This window comes from Gekko japonicus, unplaced genomic scaffold (assembly GCF_001447785.1).
Source record: "Gekko japonicus isolate JY-2015 unplaced genomic scaffold, Gekko_japonicus_V1.1 scaffold322, whole genome shotgun sequence".
In the NCBI taxonomy this organism is placed as follows: Eukaryota; Metazoa; Chordata; class Lepidosauria; order Squamata; family Gekkonidae; genus Gekko; species Gekko japonicus.
In genome coordinates, this window is record NW_015163616.1 from 581683 (window position 1) to 600675 (window position 18993).

Consider the following 18993-nt stretch of genomic DNA (forward strand, 5'->3'; position numbering starts at 1 on the left):
AAACCACACTGAGCTTCATGGTTCACAAAGGCTTTGTGCCCTAACCCAGAAAGAGCTTTACCTTGTTCTGCAGTATTACTTTATTTAAAAGCTGCACTAGAAAAGGCAAAATCAGGGATCAATCAAATTCTTTATTAAACACTGAACAAGCAGTGGAGAGGCAAACTGTTGCCATCCAAGTGGTTTTTGCTTCCTATCAAGAAATGACGGGAGGTAAGGCTTCATGGCATACAGGGCTCTTGGAAATGCAAACACAGACACAAATACTAGCGATTCTGTGGATACTAACAGAGGGCACATGCTTTGGAAGGGTGGATTAGCTGAACCTTGGCAAACCCAGTTTAGATAGGTCATCAAGAAAGAACCAGATAGAAAGTTCTTAACCAATTTTATTTGGATCTTGGAGTTAGACTCATATTTCACATACCCATAACATCACCAGGCCCTATCTCATATAGTCATGATTTAAAAAAAACTACAAGAACCAGCTGAGCTCCGAGAAGCAGCAGGAGACAGAGCTGCTGGAGGAGTAAGTGTTTTTTATTTGCTTTCATCTGAGGTGATTTAGCTGAGGGTACTGTGTGGGAGGACTGTGTTTGGGAGTGTGTGGGTGAGTTCTAATTTGTTGCAGATTCCTGGCTGTTTGAGAAAGAGTGAGAAAGAGTGATTGTTTGACTGTAATTGGATTGCCTGGGTGTAATTTGAATAGCTGCTGGTCCTGCCCTCTGTTGGGTGAGGCTTCTATTTAAGGCTGCACCTCACCAGAGGCATGAGCGGAAGGGCCCTTGGCCTGTAGCTCTTAGCCTATGGGCTCTGTAAGAAACTCAGGAAGGGCCAGAAAGCCAGATCCCTAGTCTCCTTGTGTTCCCAGTAAGGTAAGTAGACTTCTATAAGGAGATCCACATAAATTCAAAGGGTTTAAAAGGGGGTTGTACATAATTATTAACAAAAATAATTATGAAGGCAGAATACCAGCAGGGGGTTGGGAGCTATCCAGTGTTTTGCATGGAGTAGGCAGAAGTCTTGGGTGTGTGCCTGGTGCAAGAAGCTCCTGTTTCTCAGGGAATGAGTTTGTACCCTTGAGGCCAAGGTGGCTAACCTGGAGAACTAGAGACAGTCAGTTAGGCACATGGAGAAGACTCTTGGGGACTCATTAGATATGTCCCACTCTGAAAATGGCAGCCCCACCGCTGTCAGGGAGCATGAGGGTCGAGAGGAAACCGGGCACCGTCCTAAGGATAAAGGGAATGTACCCTCAGAAGGGACCTCTTCTTCAGTTAGGGAACAGGTATCCTTTCGCACCAAGGAACCATCCCTGTGCAGGGAGGGTGGAGGCACTTGGTAGTTGGTGATTTGATCATTAGGCAGGTAGACAGCTGGGTGGAAAACCCATGTACTGACTGTATGGTGACTTGCCTGCCTGGTGCAAAGGCAACGGACATTACATGTGTTCTAGATAGGTTGGTAGACAGTGCTGGGGAGGAGCCAGTGGTTGTGGTACAAGTTGGCACCAACAATGTGGGGAAATGCAGTCGTGAGGTCCTGGAGGAAAAAATTAGGCTGCTAGGCAGGAGACTCAAGGCCAGGACCTCCAAGGTAGCCTTCTCAGAAGCGCTACCTGTTCCACGCACAGGGCCGAAGAGACAGGCACAGATCAGGAGTCTCAATGCGTGAATGAGACAATGATGTAGGGAGGAAGGGTTAAAGTTTGTTAGGCACTGAGATGTTTTTTGGAACAAGAGGGAGCTGTACAAAAGAGACAGTCTCCACTTGTCCCGAGAAGGAACCAGGCTACTGATGCTTAAAATCAAAAAGGTGACAGAGCAGTTTTTAGAATATTGGGGGAAGGATGGAGGGGAAGGGTTGGAGATAGGGTGGCTCTGTATGTCAGAGAGGTTATACAGTCCAGTAAGATTCAGAGGGTAAGAGAATTTGATTTGCTTCTGGAAATGCTATGGTTTGAAATAGTGGGCCCAAAAGGAAGCTTAACACTGGGAGTTTGTTATTGCTCACCAGATCAAAAGATAGAGGAGGATTATAAAATGATGAATGAATTAAAGATAGCAGCTAGATGAAATCTGTGTTGTAATAGGTGAATTTAACTACTCACACACTGATTGGGTCAATATGTGTTCAAATTGGGAAAAAGAGATTGAGTTTCTAGACACTGTCAATGACTGTGCTATGGAGCAGACGGTCACGGAACCTAATAGGAGAGAGGTGATCCTGGATTTCATCCTAAGTAATGCCCAAGACCTGGTGAGAGATGTAAATGTGTTGCACCATTTGGGAACAGTGACCCTAATGTTACTGAGTTCAACATTTGTATAAATAGGGAGTTGCCCAGAAAGACCAACACAACCACTTTTAACTTTAAAGGGGTAACTTCTCTGATATGAGGGGACATGTGAGGAGGAAACTGAAAGGAAAAGTAGAAAGGGTCAAAACCACTGGGGAAGCTTGGAGACTATTTAAAGCTGCCATCCTAGAAGCTCAGAAAAAATATAAACCACAGGTTAGGAAAGACACAAATAGACATAGAAAAAGGCCTGCATGGTTAACAAACAAAGTAATGGAAGCTGTAAAAGGTAAGAAGGATTCCTTTAAGCGGTAGAAAGCTAGTCTCAGTGAGGTTGATAAAAGGGAACACAGACTATGGCAAATAAAATGCAAGTCTGTATCTCCATACCTTGGCAGCCCTGCCTGCAATCATTCCATTTTTAACCTGTCCCAAGGGAGGACCCTGCTCCATCTTGTGCATGCGTAAAACCAAGAACTGCCTTCCCCTAACTGCAGGTGAAGCAAGAAGCACTTGGCAGCAATCTAGGGAGGAATCCAGACAGCACAGTTTGTAATCTTGTAATCTCCAAGAGTCGATACTTCCCTCATATGAATGAGGCAGTAGTGGCAAGCATGAGGCTCAGAACTAGCTGCCTCACCTCTCCCCAGCCCGCACCCATAATCCCTGCATCCCTCCTGACCTGAGTGCTGTGATTCAATTAGGGCTGACTGGAGATCTCCTGGAATTATAAATCATTGCAACAATTAGGACCTTAGTGGGTTACACCTGCATCCCTCCTGACCTGTGCTGTGATTCAAATAGGGCTGACTGGAGATCTCCTGGAATTATAAATCATTGCAACACAACAGAGATTAGTTTTGCTGGAGAAAATGACTGCTTTAGAGGGTGACTGTACAACATTATCCCACTGAGCTCCCACCCCTCCCAGGCTCTACCTTCCCCCAAATCTCCAGCAATTTCCCAAGTCAAAGTTGGAAACTCTAGATTCAGAGGAGAAATCACTGCCTCTCAGGTAAGGTTGAAGCACTGTAGTCACCATAGTAGCCTTACCATCTCTGGATGTTTTGTAGGAGGACATTTTCTCCTGCATTACACCCAGACTTTCTACTGGAGCTGGCTGAGATGCTGTGATTACTATGGCAACCACAACACCATAGCCTTTCCTTGGAGGCACTAATGTCCATCAGGCTGAAGTGCCCCTAGCCTTCATCCCCGGGGGAGGGAGATATACTAGGCAGGCATACCACACTGAGATCTCCAGTTGCCATGGTGGTCAGGATTTTCTCAAGACCTGAAGAACTGCCAATTTGCTTTCAAGGCACTGCATCAACATCACATGATTTAGGTGCTACTTTTTCCCTGTTTCTCATGTTATGTTTATTATGGCATGGAATTATTTGGCATGGAATAAAATACATCACAGTAAAATGTAACCTAGGGAGACATGGCAACTGCTGAGGCAGTTCTAGAATTCTTAAGCCCTTCCTCAGAAAGGAGAACACCACTGAATCCACACCTTATGCCATAAAAAAGACATTAAGTGTGGGTATGTGCATGGGGGGACAGGGCTCAATAACTTCCATTTTGAACACTTTTAAGGCAAAGATTTTGTCATAGCAAGAAAGCTAAAGCAGAAAGCTACTCCAGATCACACAATTATTTGATGAGATGCATTTCCACAGGGTGTCGTGATGGTCTGTAGCATGAATGGCTCTTAAAGGATGATCAGTGTACAGAAGATAGCTCTGATATTAGCTAATGGCCATGCGACAGCCAAAAATGCATCTTCACTTTTCAGAGACTATGCTGCAGCCTGATAACGCAAAGTATGTGTCTCTACATTGCCATAATTTACTCCTTCCAAACCTCCCTGAGCCATGTGGACAGCTATAACCGCTAGAGAGAACTTTAAGGTTAGGACAGTCAATGGGTTGACCTATCATTGCTACTCTTTTAAGCTGTTGCTCAGTGAAAATGGGAAAAAAGACTTAATGTAGTCTCCTTGTCCTGCATAGATGAACATTTACTGGCATGCGCTTCCTTTTAGTACAATGACTCTCCCCCCCAACAGAAACTCCACAAAAACAAACAAATAAGCAGCTAACACAGGGACATGTGTCACCGGGGAAGGGTTGTTTGCCCGTCCTTTGTTACATGCCTATTTTCTAATTTTCAGCTGACATTTTTCTTAGTGAAATAAATGAATTGACTCCAGCAGAGGCCTATTCGGATTAAACTGCTGTCACTGCCTCACACGTTTAACAAATGGCTGCCTGCATCCGGCAGCACGGCGGGATGCATTCCAATTGGAGTGGAGTGGAAGCTGAGAATAAACAGCAAGGTGCTCATCAGGAAAGTTGCTTAGCAAAGCAGGAGCCCAGACTCAGAGGGAAACAAAATGCTTAATAAAAGTTTAAAAGGGTCATTTAATCCCTGAGATAAAATCCAGGATCTTGGTTTTTAGCAGGTGCAAACCAGCCTAGATCACTAGAGCACTGTTGATTTATACTAGCTGAGAATCTGGCCTGACAGGTACAGGGTTTCGTTTGTGCAGTGCCACAGAATGGGAAAGAAGGAAATGACAGGAATACAGAACCATCGGAGTTGCCGTGTTGGAAGGTGATTCCAGAAGCCATCCTGGAACCGAGGCAGGGTTAATTATGCATAAAATATTAACAGCAGATGTTTTGCAACAAAATACCATTTACGTCATGTTGGCCCTAAGAAAAGAATTATGGCTTTGCATAAAATTGGCTACAAAGCTATATTCAAACACGCAGGAAGAACTTGGTGGGATGATTCCCTCTCAGACTACATAGGGGGAATGATTCTTTGAAAGGGTGCCACGTCAAACTCTTCTTGCGCACTGAAAATACATAGGAGAACAGGGAAGAAATTATACTTGAACCCTCTTTATGACCCATAGAAGGACTTAACCCTAAAGACCCTTGATACTTTTTTTGCCATTAAATCACAGCTGGACTACGGTGACTCCATGGGGTTTTCACGGCAAGAGACATTCAGAAGTAGTTTACTGTTGCCTGCTTCCACATCAGTACGCTGGTATTCCTTGCTGGTTTCCCTTCCGAATACTGACCAGGCTGACCATGCTTAGCTTCTGAGTTTATGTCATACTGGTATGCATTTTACAAGTCTAAGGCTGCAATCTTAAAGATACTTTCCTGGCAAAAAGCGTCAATGAATAACATAAGGATTACTTCTTAGTATACATGTTTAGGATCACTGTCTAAAAGGGTTATCTTGAGTCCTGCATAACACAACATTAATAATCTTATTTTATTATTTATTAACAAGAATAAACCACAATAAAAAATAAGGTGGCGAAAGCCAGTCATATGTTTTATTACACAAATAAAGGCTTATATGTTCAACCTAATCAAATTGCCTATTAAGATTTGTGGTTTAAAAACCACAGTACGAGGAAGCATATTTAGTTTTCCAGTTGATGCAAGATGCAATGACATTTATCCAAAAAGCTAAAATTGGTGTTCAGCTCACATAAACACTGAAATGCAGCCACATCAACTCACTGCTCAGCAATTATATACTGCTCCTCCAGCGGTGTACATTCCACACCAGCCACATGCACATTGTGGGTAATCTCAGAGAAATCCAAGCCCAGGTTAACACCACGAATTGTGACTCGTGTTCCTCCTTCTGGTGGACCTGACACTGTTAGAATCTGAGGAAAGAAGCAAGTATAATATTTACAATATGAACAATGCTTACTAAAAAGCCTGAAAATGGTATGGGGAGGGTGATAAGAATCTGAAGGTAGTTGTGGATTTTTGTTCTTATTTTAAATATAGTTTCTATGATTTTGAAAACAAAGACAAAAACTACAGTGTTCTTAGACACCACTAAACCATCCCCAAATGGGTATCTTTGTCCTGCTTTTTAGGAGAAATATAGCAAGGTCAAATTCATGACTCTCATATGGAAATCCAGGAGAATACAGTTGTAATATTGTCTTGCCATGTAAATACTTCTAGCCTCAGGGTCTCAACAAAATAAGCAACACCTTTATTCCCAAGGTTTGTTCATGAAGACTGTTTAAAGTGATGTCACACTCCTCTAAGAATCACTGGAACCTCCATGGCAAACCATAGAGTTTCCAGTGATTCCTATTTCTAATTTTTAAAAATTTTACTTCATTTTTACTTTGAAGCAGCTTACATCATTCTCCTCCCCTGTTTGATTCTAACTAATGTCAGACAGCAAGCATTGCCTCTAGTCCTAATGAACTGCACTTCTATCCCACAGCCTTTTTAAATTTTAAAAGGACACAGCCACTAACACCTTTCTGAAGTGGGTTATAATAGGGTCAGGAGATTATGCCCTTTATAACATAGGGAAGGGCTAATAAAATCTGTTTTATGGCTCATGTTTGAACCTCAGCAGCCAGACATTTATAGCAATGGGGATATAGTACTAAACTGCTCAGGAACAGGCTGGTAGCAGTTTCATGCTGTGGATGGCAAGTTCCTCCTGTATATTCTTGCCACAATTCCTTGTGAACCCTCAGCTTACATTATGTCTATCATGAATGTGTCCAAAATTTGCTTTTAAACATTTAAGGAAAAACAGTTTGATAACAAAGCTGGGAATCACAAAACCAGAACCAATGTAAGGGATATGGAAAAGCACTTGTCCAAAGATAAACAAGGAGCACCATGGGAAGGATTAGTCCCTGTTTAATGAGGTACTATGCAAAGACACCTGGAAATGAAGCATTAATTGGACAGACTGTGCAATGAAGTGTGAGCTGGTCAAGACAACAACAATACTTTCAGGTACTATTAATGTGAAAATCTGTCAGTCTGAATATACTCTTTGAACATTATGGGACCAGAGATAACTTAATGGCCTGGCAAGTCTGTGATGTTAAATGGCTGTAGGTCAGTGCAAAAGGAAACAGTGGGAAAGGAATTGTCCACACATTACCAGTTTGGTGTAGTGGTTAAGGGCATGGACTCTAATCTGGGACAACCAGGTTTGATTTCCAACACCTCCATATGCAGCTACTGGTGTGACTTTGGGTCAGTCACGAGTTCTTTCAAAGCTGTTCTCTCAAGAGCAATCCTCGAAAGAGCCCCACCTACCTCACAGGGTGTCTGTTGTGGGGAGGGGAAAGGAAAGAAGATAGTAAGCCACTCTGAGTGAAGGGTGGGGTATAAATCCAATCTCTTCTCTTCTTCTTTTTCTTCTTCTCTACTTTACAATTTTCTGATAATTAAAAAGTATCTACACCTGATACAACTTAAGAACTAACAAAATCAGAGTTGTGACACCAAACCTCAAATATAAATGGGACCAGAAGTGCCCTCCTAAGCAGAGTTACACCCATCAACTTCAGTTGCCTCAGAAGGATGTAATTCTGCAACAACCCAAAAGACTAAAAAGATTTAAAAAATAAAATCCAATTCTTCAATGGCCATCCAGTTCCTAACATCTTATTCTTTTAGACTGTCTCTTTCTACGGTATAGTTCCATATTCAAATTTCCTCGCACATCCACAGAGGTGATAAAGTTATTTTATTATGAAGGGAAAACTGAGATTCTCACATTTCCAACATTCAAGGTTTTGAAAAAAACACTTCAAAAACCTGAAAAGACGCTCATACAAATGACAAGAATTGGTACCATTTCCCACTTCCCCAGCACACTGGAGATTTTGTAAGAATCATGATAAATTAGCAACAGGGCAGATTTTGAGGTTTGCTGAAAGCATGGTAGTTGGGATTTCATTATACGTGAGATTGCTTTGAGTAACACAGTTATGTGGCAATCCTATTACACGGTACTTGTAAAAGTCTTTGTGTGAATGAAAAGTGATCTGAATTCAGACCCGCAGACAAAAGTTCTGGATTAATCAAAAGCAGAAAAATAAATTGTGGTAGCAGAGTATCACACTGCACTGAGCTCCTTTTAGTAACTTCCATTGGGAGAGCACATCCTGTTATAGGCTTCCATTTATCTCTTTAGACTAGTATTGCACTGATTTGTCATCAATGTTTAGGGTTGCCAGCCTCCAGGTGGGGCCTGGAGATCTCCCACTTTTACAACTGATATCCAGCTGACAGAGATCAGCTCCCCTGGAGAAAATGGCTGCTTTGGAGGGTGGACTCGATGGCATTGTACCATGATGAGGCCCCTCCCCTCCCCAAACCCCTCCCTCTCCTGGATCCACTCCCAAAGTCTCCAGGTATTTTCCAACTCATACCTTGGAACCCTATCAAGGTTTGGGTTTTTTTGTTTTTTTGGGGGGGGTTTGGTGTGAAAATTATCATAGTGAGATTTAGGAAACAGTGAAAAACCTTGATTTTTTTCATGCATTTTTCATGCCTGTTTCATGCATATTCAACTGAGTATCCCCACTGAAAGTTTTCCAATGTACAGCATATGTATTCATATATTTATTCAGATGTGCACCTGAATATGCATACCGTACTATTCTTCTGCACTGCATTACATTCAGTCGGATGGATACTTGAATGCACTACTCAGTGGGAGGGAACACTGGCCCAATTTTCTCAGCAAAAAGGATGTGCTTTCTTTTCCCCAGGCACCTGACCCTTTATGAACTACTTTGCAAAGGGGTGAAAACATTGCTGGAAAAAATGGGCTTATTTTCATTGAGCTGAATATTTTTTTACAAAACATGCCCTTCCATTTCAGCTAAGCATTATTTTAGATGATTCACGCATGATTCTCGTGTATTCATCTATATGTCATGAGGTCAGTAATGGCACTCAAAAGAACATATTTGCTTAGTGAATGGAACAAAGTTTGAGTCCAGTGGGACCTTTAAGACCAACAAAATTTTATTCACGGTATAAGCTTTCATGTGCAGGCACCCTTAAGCATATACCTTGAATAAAACTTTGTTGGTCTTAAAGGTGCCAATGGATTCAAATTTTGTTCTGCTGCTTCAGACCAACACGACTACCCACCTGAATCAATCTTAGTGAATGGAGTTTGTCTTTAGGATCACTAAGTGAGCTAGTTATCACCCTTTTAGCTTAGTACCTGGGAGAGTCCTAGGCTGTGTTGGCTGTACCACAGGATATTTTGTGCCTGTTTGGTACACACTGAATGCAGTATGTTTGCCTTTTATTCTGTGTTCTCTGTATGCTCCCACATCTAATGAACATTTTAACTTATTTTTGATCAAACTGAGATACTCTGAAGTAATGAAGCTGTCTGTGGGGGTGCATGGTTGAGTCTGTTAATAAATAATAAACTCACCACCTTTATTCATTACATTTAGTACTGTAACAACACAATTGTACAACCCAAAACCAAGGCAGACTTATATATGTACTAGGAGTAATGCCCGTTGTGGGAAGAAATACAACGAGATCTAGAAGGAAGCTCCAGATGAGTGTCCCAACTGTGGCTGGTGGGGCGGCAGAGGGAAGCGGAAAATGGAGGGAGGCAAGCCATGTTTCTTTCCTTCTGCTTAGCTATAAGGCAGGGCTGTCTCAAGTCATTTTGCTGCCCCAAGTGGGTAGAATGGGAGGACAGCCTCATGGTAACAGATATGGTTTTCTCCACCTCTGACTTATTTTTGAGGGGGAGGGGGGTGTTATGCAGTGGCAGCTAAGGTAGAAACACACCTCCTCCTGTGCCATGTTTTCTGGGTTCCAAGGGTCTGGAAAGTAGTTCCATAGCTGATTACATGGTTGCCAACTCTGGGTTGGGAAATACCTGTAAATTTGAGGGGTAGAGCCTGGGGAGGCCGGATTTGGGGTGGGGAGGGACCTCAGTAGGGTATAATGCCATAGAATCCACTGCCCAAAGCAGCCATTGTATCCAGGAGAACTGATCTTGGTCATCTGGACATCAGTTTTCATAGCTGGAGGCCGCCTGGAGGTTGGCTTATGTTAATTTGGGGCTATGCAGTCACAGCTAATGTAGAAAAGCACCTCCTCCTGTGCCATGTTTTCTGGGCTCCAAGGGTCTGGAAAGTGGTTCCATAGCCAATTACATGGTTGCCAACAGAGGTCTTTTTCCCTCAACAGACACTAAGGGGAAATTTATTTTACCTCAGAACATCAACAGCAAACTGTTTAGAATGTTAGAGGGAATGGCCAGTGAGGCCGCATATGCAAATGACCTCTGTGTTCCGAGCCAAAGGCGAATCAGGCCACATATGCAAATGACCTCTGCATTCTGACTGGCTGTGGAGGGGAGAAGAACAGCAAACTGTTTAGACTGTTGGAGGCAGGACTCAGGCAAAGCGGCCAGTGGATAGGGAGACCCTCTGAATAACAGATCAGAGAGCGAACTGATTTTGGAGCGCATTGGAATGTTCAGGGGAGTCCATGACCAAAATAGAATTATATATACCGGAGGATACATACAAAGTGAGGAAGACATAGCCCAGTGAAGAGATCAGTCTTTCTTTCATGCACATGCCAGCAATGTACATGGGACTTTACAGACTGGTATACATAAAAAAGAGAAGTCCTTGCCCCACAAAGTTCACAACCTAAATTTCAGCTACTAAGGCAACAGCAAAGGGAGAGAGAAAAAAAAATGAGGGCACAATCAGGCAAATTCTTCCTATAAGCTCTCAGACAGAAACTGTGACAGCAAAAGCCTATGTTAAATTTTGTGGCCTTTTATACAGCCAAGTGATATAATTTGGCCCCATTCCAGTAGGCTGTTATTCCAATATGACTTTAAACACAAAAACCCAACAGCTGTACCAATTGCCAGCTGTGTCTTGTACAGATGTCACACACCAGATGTGTGAATTAAATTCACATCAATGGGAAATTAATGCACAAGCAGCCAGCACAATATATCCATAGACAGAGTTCATGGCCTATCCCGCAACTCTTTTTATCCTTCATTAGCTTCATCTTGCACTTCATCTTGTGGTTTTCATGTGGGCTCTCAAACACGGGAACCAAATCACTCTGTCCACCTTGGAAGACTGGGCTAGTGTATTGTAATCATTCCAAGCCCTGAATACAAATCTCATCTTCCTAGCATCTGTATCATGCCCTGACATCTTCCAGTCGTGGGAGGAAGTTTATATGCCTGCCATGGCAGAACATGAGAAAGCTGATGGAAAGTAACAGCTGGATAATAGTTGTGGAAACCTATGCTCAGAGAATAGGACTGGCTTCCTTTTTATAGACTTTTATAAAAGCAACTAACTTTAAAAGGCGTGATACTTACTCTGGAGGACTTCATTAAGCTCCACTTTAGACAGGCTTTGAATGTTTAATACTATATTTTATTAGGAAGCAAAGCATTCACACCTACCTAAATGTCTCTTTGAAATACTAACAGGAGAGTTTACTTCATGAGCTGCCTATTTATCCGACACTTCTGCCATAACCACTTCAGCTCCCAGTCTTGAAAAGGGTAGCTACTCCATCCAGCTCCCTAGGATAGCAACAGACAGGAGCTAAGGCTCGGGAATAGGCACTATCCATCACCAGAACGTATGGTGGCAATTTTTGGCTCTGTCAGTGGTCTGTGGTGTAAGCTGGGAAAACTAGGCCCCTTTGTTATGTGCTTTCCAGAAATACAGACAGCAACACAAAGATGAAAATTCTTTGTGAACTAAATTTGAACACCTAAGGGCTTGTTCCTAACAGTGTGAATTGGAATTACTAGACTCACACATCTGTACATCCTTTGAAGAAGATATTTTGTATATTCATATTTATGGTACAGTCCTTGTGTGCATAGAGTATTGCAGTGTGCATTAATTTGCTTATAATAGTAATATTTGGATTTTATGTTGGTGCATACCTTTTCTTCCTGTTTACTTTTCCAAAAATATAGGACAGTTCCCAAGACTATTTTAGCAACAGTTTTTAATGCTTTAAATACGGTCCCGTTCACACTAGGGGATTTGGACCGGGAGCGGGACAGATCGGGGGCGGAGCAAACGGCCGCAATCACACCACAACACCTGGGAAGTGTAGTGCTTCCGCCCCCGATCCGGCCCTTCCCCTCGAAACTCCGCATCAACTGGGAACCACCTACCGAGGTGGTTCATCTGGATGAGGCGCCTCAACTGGGCCGTCGGATCGTCGGCGCGTCTTTGCGCCGGCACATCCCCGGCCCCCACCCGAACTGTGCATGCTCCGACATGCGCAGTTCAGCAGCCTCCCCGTCGGAAATGTGTTTTCTCCCCGGCATCTGATCGTGCTGGGGAGATAAGGCGCCGCGGCCAGGGGATCCGTGGGATCCCGCCGCTGCGTTTCTTTTTTGGCGCGGCTTTTAAAAGCCACGCTTCGGCCCGTGTTTTCCCTGCCGTGTGGCAGGGGCCTACATCTCAGTTTGGTTTGTTAAGTATGCTGACCCCTCATGATAACATGCTTGGGCACATGTTAATATTGCTGTTCATCAGGGGTCATTTGGGGGGGGACGCGGGGGGACGCCATCCCCCCGGGTGAGGTGCGGGAGGGCGGGGCCTGGAGCTCCCTGCTGGTGCCCGCTGGAGGTCGCCGCCGGCTGTGGGGAGGACACACTTCCAGTGATGTCAGGGGGTGTGGCATATGCTAATGAGTTATGCTAATGAGTCCCCCTAGCTCTTTTTCTATGAAATGACCCCTGCTGTTCATCATGCCTTCAGAAAAGTCTCAGGATATAAGCTGAGAACTAAGCTCATGAGTTGCAATGTTTATGCATGCTGGTAACAAGACTGGTGATCAAATAGTCAGAAAACCAGTTTTAGAACTCTGCCTTTGATAAAATCGGAAAATAACATTTGTTTTAGAAGTTTAACAACAAGAAGAACAAAAGAGGCTGATATCCTTGATTCTGAAGTGCTGATTCAGAACTAACATCTCGACTTCAAACACTTCAAGGGAAAACTGTTTTCTTTCTTAATAGACATTTTCTTGTGAAATACAGGATGACTTGGATGAAAATGTTATTTTATATGAGCTACCAGCCTTTAATTTTATAAACTGCTATTAATGGAGAAAAGTATTAGTTATGTGAGAAGTTATCACAATGCAAGATTTCCTTATCTAATCCCTGACCTACAATATTTTGACTCCTTGCTGAGTAACTTGTGTTCCGACTTCATCACTCAACAGTTACTTGTTGCTCACATCTGAGGATACAGTGTCCACAGAGCATGCTCAGAGTGATCTTCTCTTATCACTAAGGAACCAACCCACTTACCACATCTGGAATAAAGCCCACCCAGACATTTCTTTTTTTAAACTTCACTACTGCCTAGAATCTTGGTCCTGGGTAGCCATACTAAACCTGCATTCTCTACTGAACCCTTCTGCTCCACATGTCTCTCTTTCATAGACTGTGCCAGGACATTCTTCTATCCAGTTAGTTCTCATTCGACACTGTCTCTTATTTTAATCTACCCTATCAATTTTCTGCTGCCGCTCAAATCACAGTAGTCCCCAATTCTTTTTTCCAGCTACTAATTTTCTCACTTCGGATCTACTCCTATTTCATTTGTATCTCTTAAGCTGATGATTTAATGCTGAAAACCATTCCAAAACAAAGTGAACCATGCTGGTGCCATCCTAGACGGGGCTGCTGCCATTGTGTTCTAAAAATACGCATTTGTTCTCTTGCTTTTGCCTCAATTCCCATTTCCTCCCGCGCTCTCAGTCCTGGGACTAAAAGCTTTAATTTGTTCACTGTGTAGTGTCTCTTACATTCCCATTTTCTGTAAATCACACTCTGTAGTGCATCTTGTATCATTTACCGTTGCAAAGCATCATGTGTCTCAAAAGACACTATACAACAATCAAATTGCATTATATTATACTGAGCACAGAAGGTCTGCTGTTGCTAGTGTTTACAAGTCACCCAAACACAATGGTTCATGGTTCTTGACAGTCATTTCCTTTACAACAGTGTGTTATTTTTAAAAATGCATTTGCGGCAGCATTTGCATGACAAGCTGAGCTGCTTTGCCCCTCCCCAGTAAAGCCCACTGTTTGCCATTCTCTGAGATGCCATTCACATTTCTTACCTAACTTGAGTCAACAAAAACTGACTACAGTGTCAAACAAGGCAGTAATGCCTTTCCATTTTCCAAATGTTCTGACCTGGAAAATACCCAAACCAGACTTCCCATTCGACCTAGATTTTAGTGTCCACTAATTGAACAGTTTTGAAGGAACTGTGTCACAATGCAGCCCCGGGGTTAGAACAGATGCATTACATTAATTACAGCTGGGGAGATTCAGTCATAATCACAGAATGCAGCTAAAAATTAAAGGGTATGGTTACAGAGACCCCAGAAATGGACCAGGGCAAAAGCCCAGCAAAAAAATTGGTTTGTATCATACATTCCAAACCTTTAAAGACACAGAGTTTCTTGATTATGTAGTTATGCAGACTAAGCTTATATCTAGGTTTCTACCAGCATCCCAAGATTCCAACCATCATGAAGGGCCAGGAAGGTTGTGCCCATCTGGGCAGGAGGCAGGGTAGCTAGATCAGCATTACAACAGAATCACACCAATCTGATGATAATTTATCATCCATGTTTAATTTTGAGGCTTTGATCCAACAGAGCATGTGTGTTGAAACTGAAGCTTCATGGACATAAACTTTAAAAAATGTACTTAGGGTTGTCAGGTAGTGTCCGGCAATCAGTGGGCACTTTGGGGGCAGGCACATCGGGGGCATGTAGTCTTCTATGCCATGATGTCTCTTAAGGGAAAACCTAAAGTGGCATCAGGTAGCTGTAATAATAGCTAGAAATGCTATGATAAAATTGGAAATGATATTGCCACACAGACAATGGCAACTTTCCCCCTTCCCACTGCTGCTCAAAGCAGTAGTTGGCAACAAGGGGTGCTGGCAGGAGGTCTCCTATCATAGTGGGAGGCCTGTCAGCCCTATTTGTACTCATAGCCCCTCTGAAAAATTCTGTACAACTATTTAATCCTGTCATTAGGCAGCAAAGGGGGGAGGGGGATGAATCCAGACTTCTGCTCCTCCTCCTGAACAGCTTATTGGTGGAATTCCTGTTTCCCCCCCAATACTAATATTCACCCAGCTCTGCTATTGGATTGGCTGGAAGAGTAACAAGCACAGTTGGCATTTGCTCACACAGTTCCCCATACAGCCAGGAGTATATATGCTGAAGACTGCTTCAGTACCTGCACAGTTTCTAGCTGGAATGGGATGTTAAGGTGGAAGATGTCTAATCATCTTTATCATATCCCATCTTACAACATACCTGGAGAAGAGGCTTTTTAAAAAAAGATAATTTTCCAGTGCTCTAACTCATATTACCATTCAGAAAAGGAAATTAGTTTCTTGTGAGTTCTAATCCCAAGTCTACTAGTGTGTCACTGCGCTCCAGCTGCTTCAAGTATCGAAAGTGCGTGACAATCACTGGATGCAAGCAGCTACACAAGGCTAAGTATTATATTACCATTATGAAGGTGCCCCTCATGAGAAAGTACCTTTGGGTACAAGTGTATATTATCAACCCCCATAGCCACAAATAATAGGGTTCTACTAACTTTTCTTATTTGAGATAAATGAAGATGGGAACCTGGAAAGGAAAAACTTGCTGCAAAAATAGTGTTGCCTCAGTGCAGTATAGTGGTTAGAGTGTCAGGCTACGATCTGGGAGATTCAGATTTAAATCTCCACTCATGCCATGGGAGATCGCTAGGTGACCTTGGGCCAATCACACACTCTCAGACTAATCTACCTCACAGGATAGATGTGAGGATAAAATGGAGGTGAAGAGAACAACATAAACCGTTTTGAGTCCCCAGCAGGGAGAAAGGATGTAAAAGAAGTAAATAAATTAAAAATATTCTATGACCCATTGTAGTCTTCAATGGCTTGATCCTATGGTGCTAGGCCATGTAAAAAATGGACAGCACTGCACTCAAGGACTAACTTGCCACTATAACCTTGCAAGTTACAACATACTGACAGAGCAACACAGTATAGGAAGTTGCACCACTTTGCAAAAAGAACACTGCAATCACAGCCCTGGAGTGCTAATTCAAAAACATCAATACCAAATGCCCAACTAAAGCCCACAGGCCAAGTAGCATCTCCCACCGCACGAAGCACAGACCAACGCATGCATGCCAATGTTGCACCCCAAAGGAACAGGCACCATCTCACTGCTATTCACTGCAGTGGATTCACTGAGTGTCACACTTTGGAACCTATATTCTGACAATTTGTTTGGAACAAGATATAATTGATTCCAAAGGCTTCAGAATCAGATGAGACAAATGTGGAAATACAAACTACAAGAAAGACATGAGTCCTTCAAGTACAGCACTATAAGTGAATTTGGATATAATAATACCATATCTGACAAAGGAAAAGGCAACACCAAAATGAAAAAAGTCACCTATTTTACACTTGCTTTTTTGTTCTATTGTTATATTTGTATCTGGCTATGTCCCAATGGATGAACCCAGCAGGAGCTCGGCGCATCCACGGAGCTAGTTCATCAGCCTGGCATGATCATTCCTTGTCTCCGTCTTAGCTGATAGTATATTCCAAACCTAATTGTTATCTCAGCAGAGCAATTCCATTATTCAGCCTGACACTGCTCTCTCTCTCCCCTCCTTTCCAGTCCCTGTTAGCTGTTTGTTGCAGCGATGTTATATTAATGAGCCCTGCAAATAAATGAATAGATCAGAGTGCCACTTGTTCACAAGGAAGCTGATTTTTTTTATTCATTTCATCACTGAGGTTGCAGACAACAGGGGAACGATTTATGCCGTCAAGAGGAACACATGGCAGATCCCAATGACATGCTGTTTGAATTAAGAAGATTTCATGTTAACATGTACAGTCCTATTGATTTTTTTTCTTTCCTGTCAATGAGTAAGGATTCCCCTAAACCTCCACTCCCTGGAGGCTCATAACGATTTTAAATGTTTACCTCCTCTATTGAACTCTTTAAAGTTTTCATGAAAAATCTACATCTGATCAAATTTCCCCTTCCACTCCCTTTCCCCAGAATGCTGACTACTAATTGAATCAAGAACGGTTAGAGCTAGCCAGGGTTCTCGTGAAGTAAAGCCCTGAACAAAGTAACCCATGATTTCTGAACCTGGGTTAAGAAAGAATCCTGGATCCCGGTCACACAGGCCGTAAAATGCGGGGGGGGGGAGCGTGGCAGTTTGGCCCGGAGCAAAATAACGCACAGCCGCCCAATCACATGTCCTGTCGAGGTCCCGTGGGTAGGGGCGAGGTGGTGATCACACAACGATCCTGCAGTGCGGCAAAGAAGCATAGAAGACAAGATGGAGCCTTGCAGAACTCCACAGGCCAAAAGACAAGGGGCTGAGCAGCAGTTCTTCAGCACCATCTTCTGAAACCTACCCTCCAGTTAGGACCAGAACCACCGTCCCTGCCTGGAAAGATGGTTCAAAAGGATACCATGATTGAAAGCCACTAAGAGGTCCAGAAAAAGATGATTGGATCCACCACATATGCATTGAACTACAGAAGCACCCCAGAATTCAATGGTATGTACTCCACACACACACACGCACATACATATGTGTGTGTGTATAACAGTATGTACTCCCTAGACAAACAGACTGTGGTGTGCAGGTCTAAAGCTTTAAATTGTATTTTACTATAATAGGGAGCTGTAGTAAAATCTTCAAAGTATAGTGCAAAATAATCAGATTTACCAAGGACTGAATGCTCTCACTCACCAACCCAATTTCAGACACAAACTAAGCTGTCTTCATGATTCAGATTCTACTAGTAACATCACGGAAATTGATAATTACTTGGTTGGGAACGCAAACATTTCTTTTTTGTAATGCTCACCTCAGTTATCCACTTCAATTGTTGTGGGCTCTATTTCTCCTGAACATCCATCTTTGGCTTTGATAACAATCTGAACTGCTGTGCTTCTTCCTTCTTTCTTTGAATGCTGCAGTGGCAGTTTTTAAAGCACTTGGAATCCTGGGAAACAAAGTTTTGCTATGGCACCAGAGCAGTACATATCCCCAGGGTTCCCTGAACCTAGGATGCATGCCCAGTTCCATCCTAGGTTCAAGGAGCTTTAGGACATGCAATTTCCTTGGTGGCCAATTTTCATAATATGGACTCAAGCACTCAGGAGAATAATTGTTCCCAGGATGCCTGGTACCTGGGATATAGCAGCATTCTAAGCACCAGAAGGGGAAGGAAGGAGAACTCACAAAGGTCCCTACCAAGATCTCCCTGCCCTCATTATTCCACTGCCAGGTAACTGTGGGAGAAGGGAAAGACAGTGTACAGGAGAGGGTTGAAGGATTTATTTGTGGGGAATGCCATTCAGAACCCATCATACTTTTACTGATGTCTGGGACTGGGGGGGAAAACAAGCTATTTTCTAGTGGATATTGGAAAATAGTCCTGTTTGCCAAATCTATTTCTAAATCAAGTTGAATGAAGTCTGCTCATCTGTGGTATCTACCATTCACAGTCAGCTTGGAGACTCTTGTCAAAGTGGGATACGCCTCCAGGTCATTCTGTTTAGGCTGTAGGCCCTCTTACAGAGATGACAAATCACAAACCTCTGAGTTCTGTTCTTCTCTTCTGCACAGACCTAACTAAAGATAGTAATATTCCACAGCACAAATTTGCTCAAAGTCACCATGAATGCCCTAAGGATAAAGGCATGGAGACAACTTGACCAATCATTCTCTCCCCCCTTCCCCTGCTTA

The 18993-nt window shown here is 42.9% G+C and overlaps 1 protein-coding gene across 1 annotated transcript in view; it reads right to left on the minus strand.

The window, feature by feature from the left end:
• LOC107107165 (plexin-A2-like) overlaps nt 1–18993 on the minus strand; it is a 552061-nt gene that overhangs the window by 126723 nt on the left and 406345 nt on the right. Inside the window, exons 13-14 of the mRNA XM_015407422.1 lie at nt 14531–14539; nt 5854–6005 (exon numbers count right to left, since the gene is read on the minus strand). Coding sequence (XP_015262908.1) covers nt 5854–6005; nt 14531–14539 — 161 coding nt within the window. The remainder of the gene's footprint in view (nt 1–5853; nt 6006–14530; nt 14540–18993) is intronic.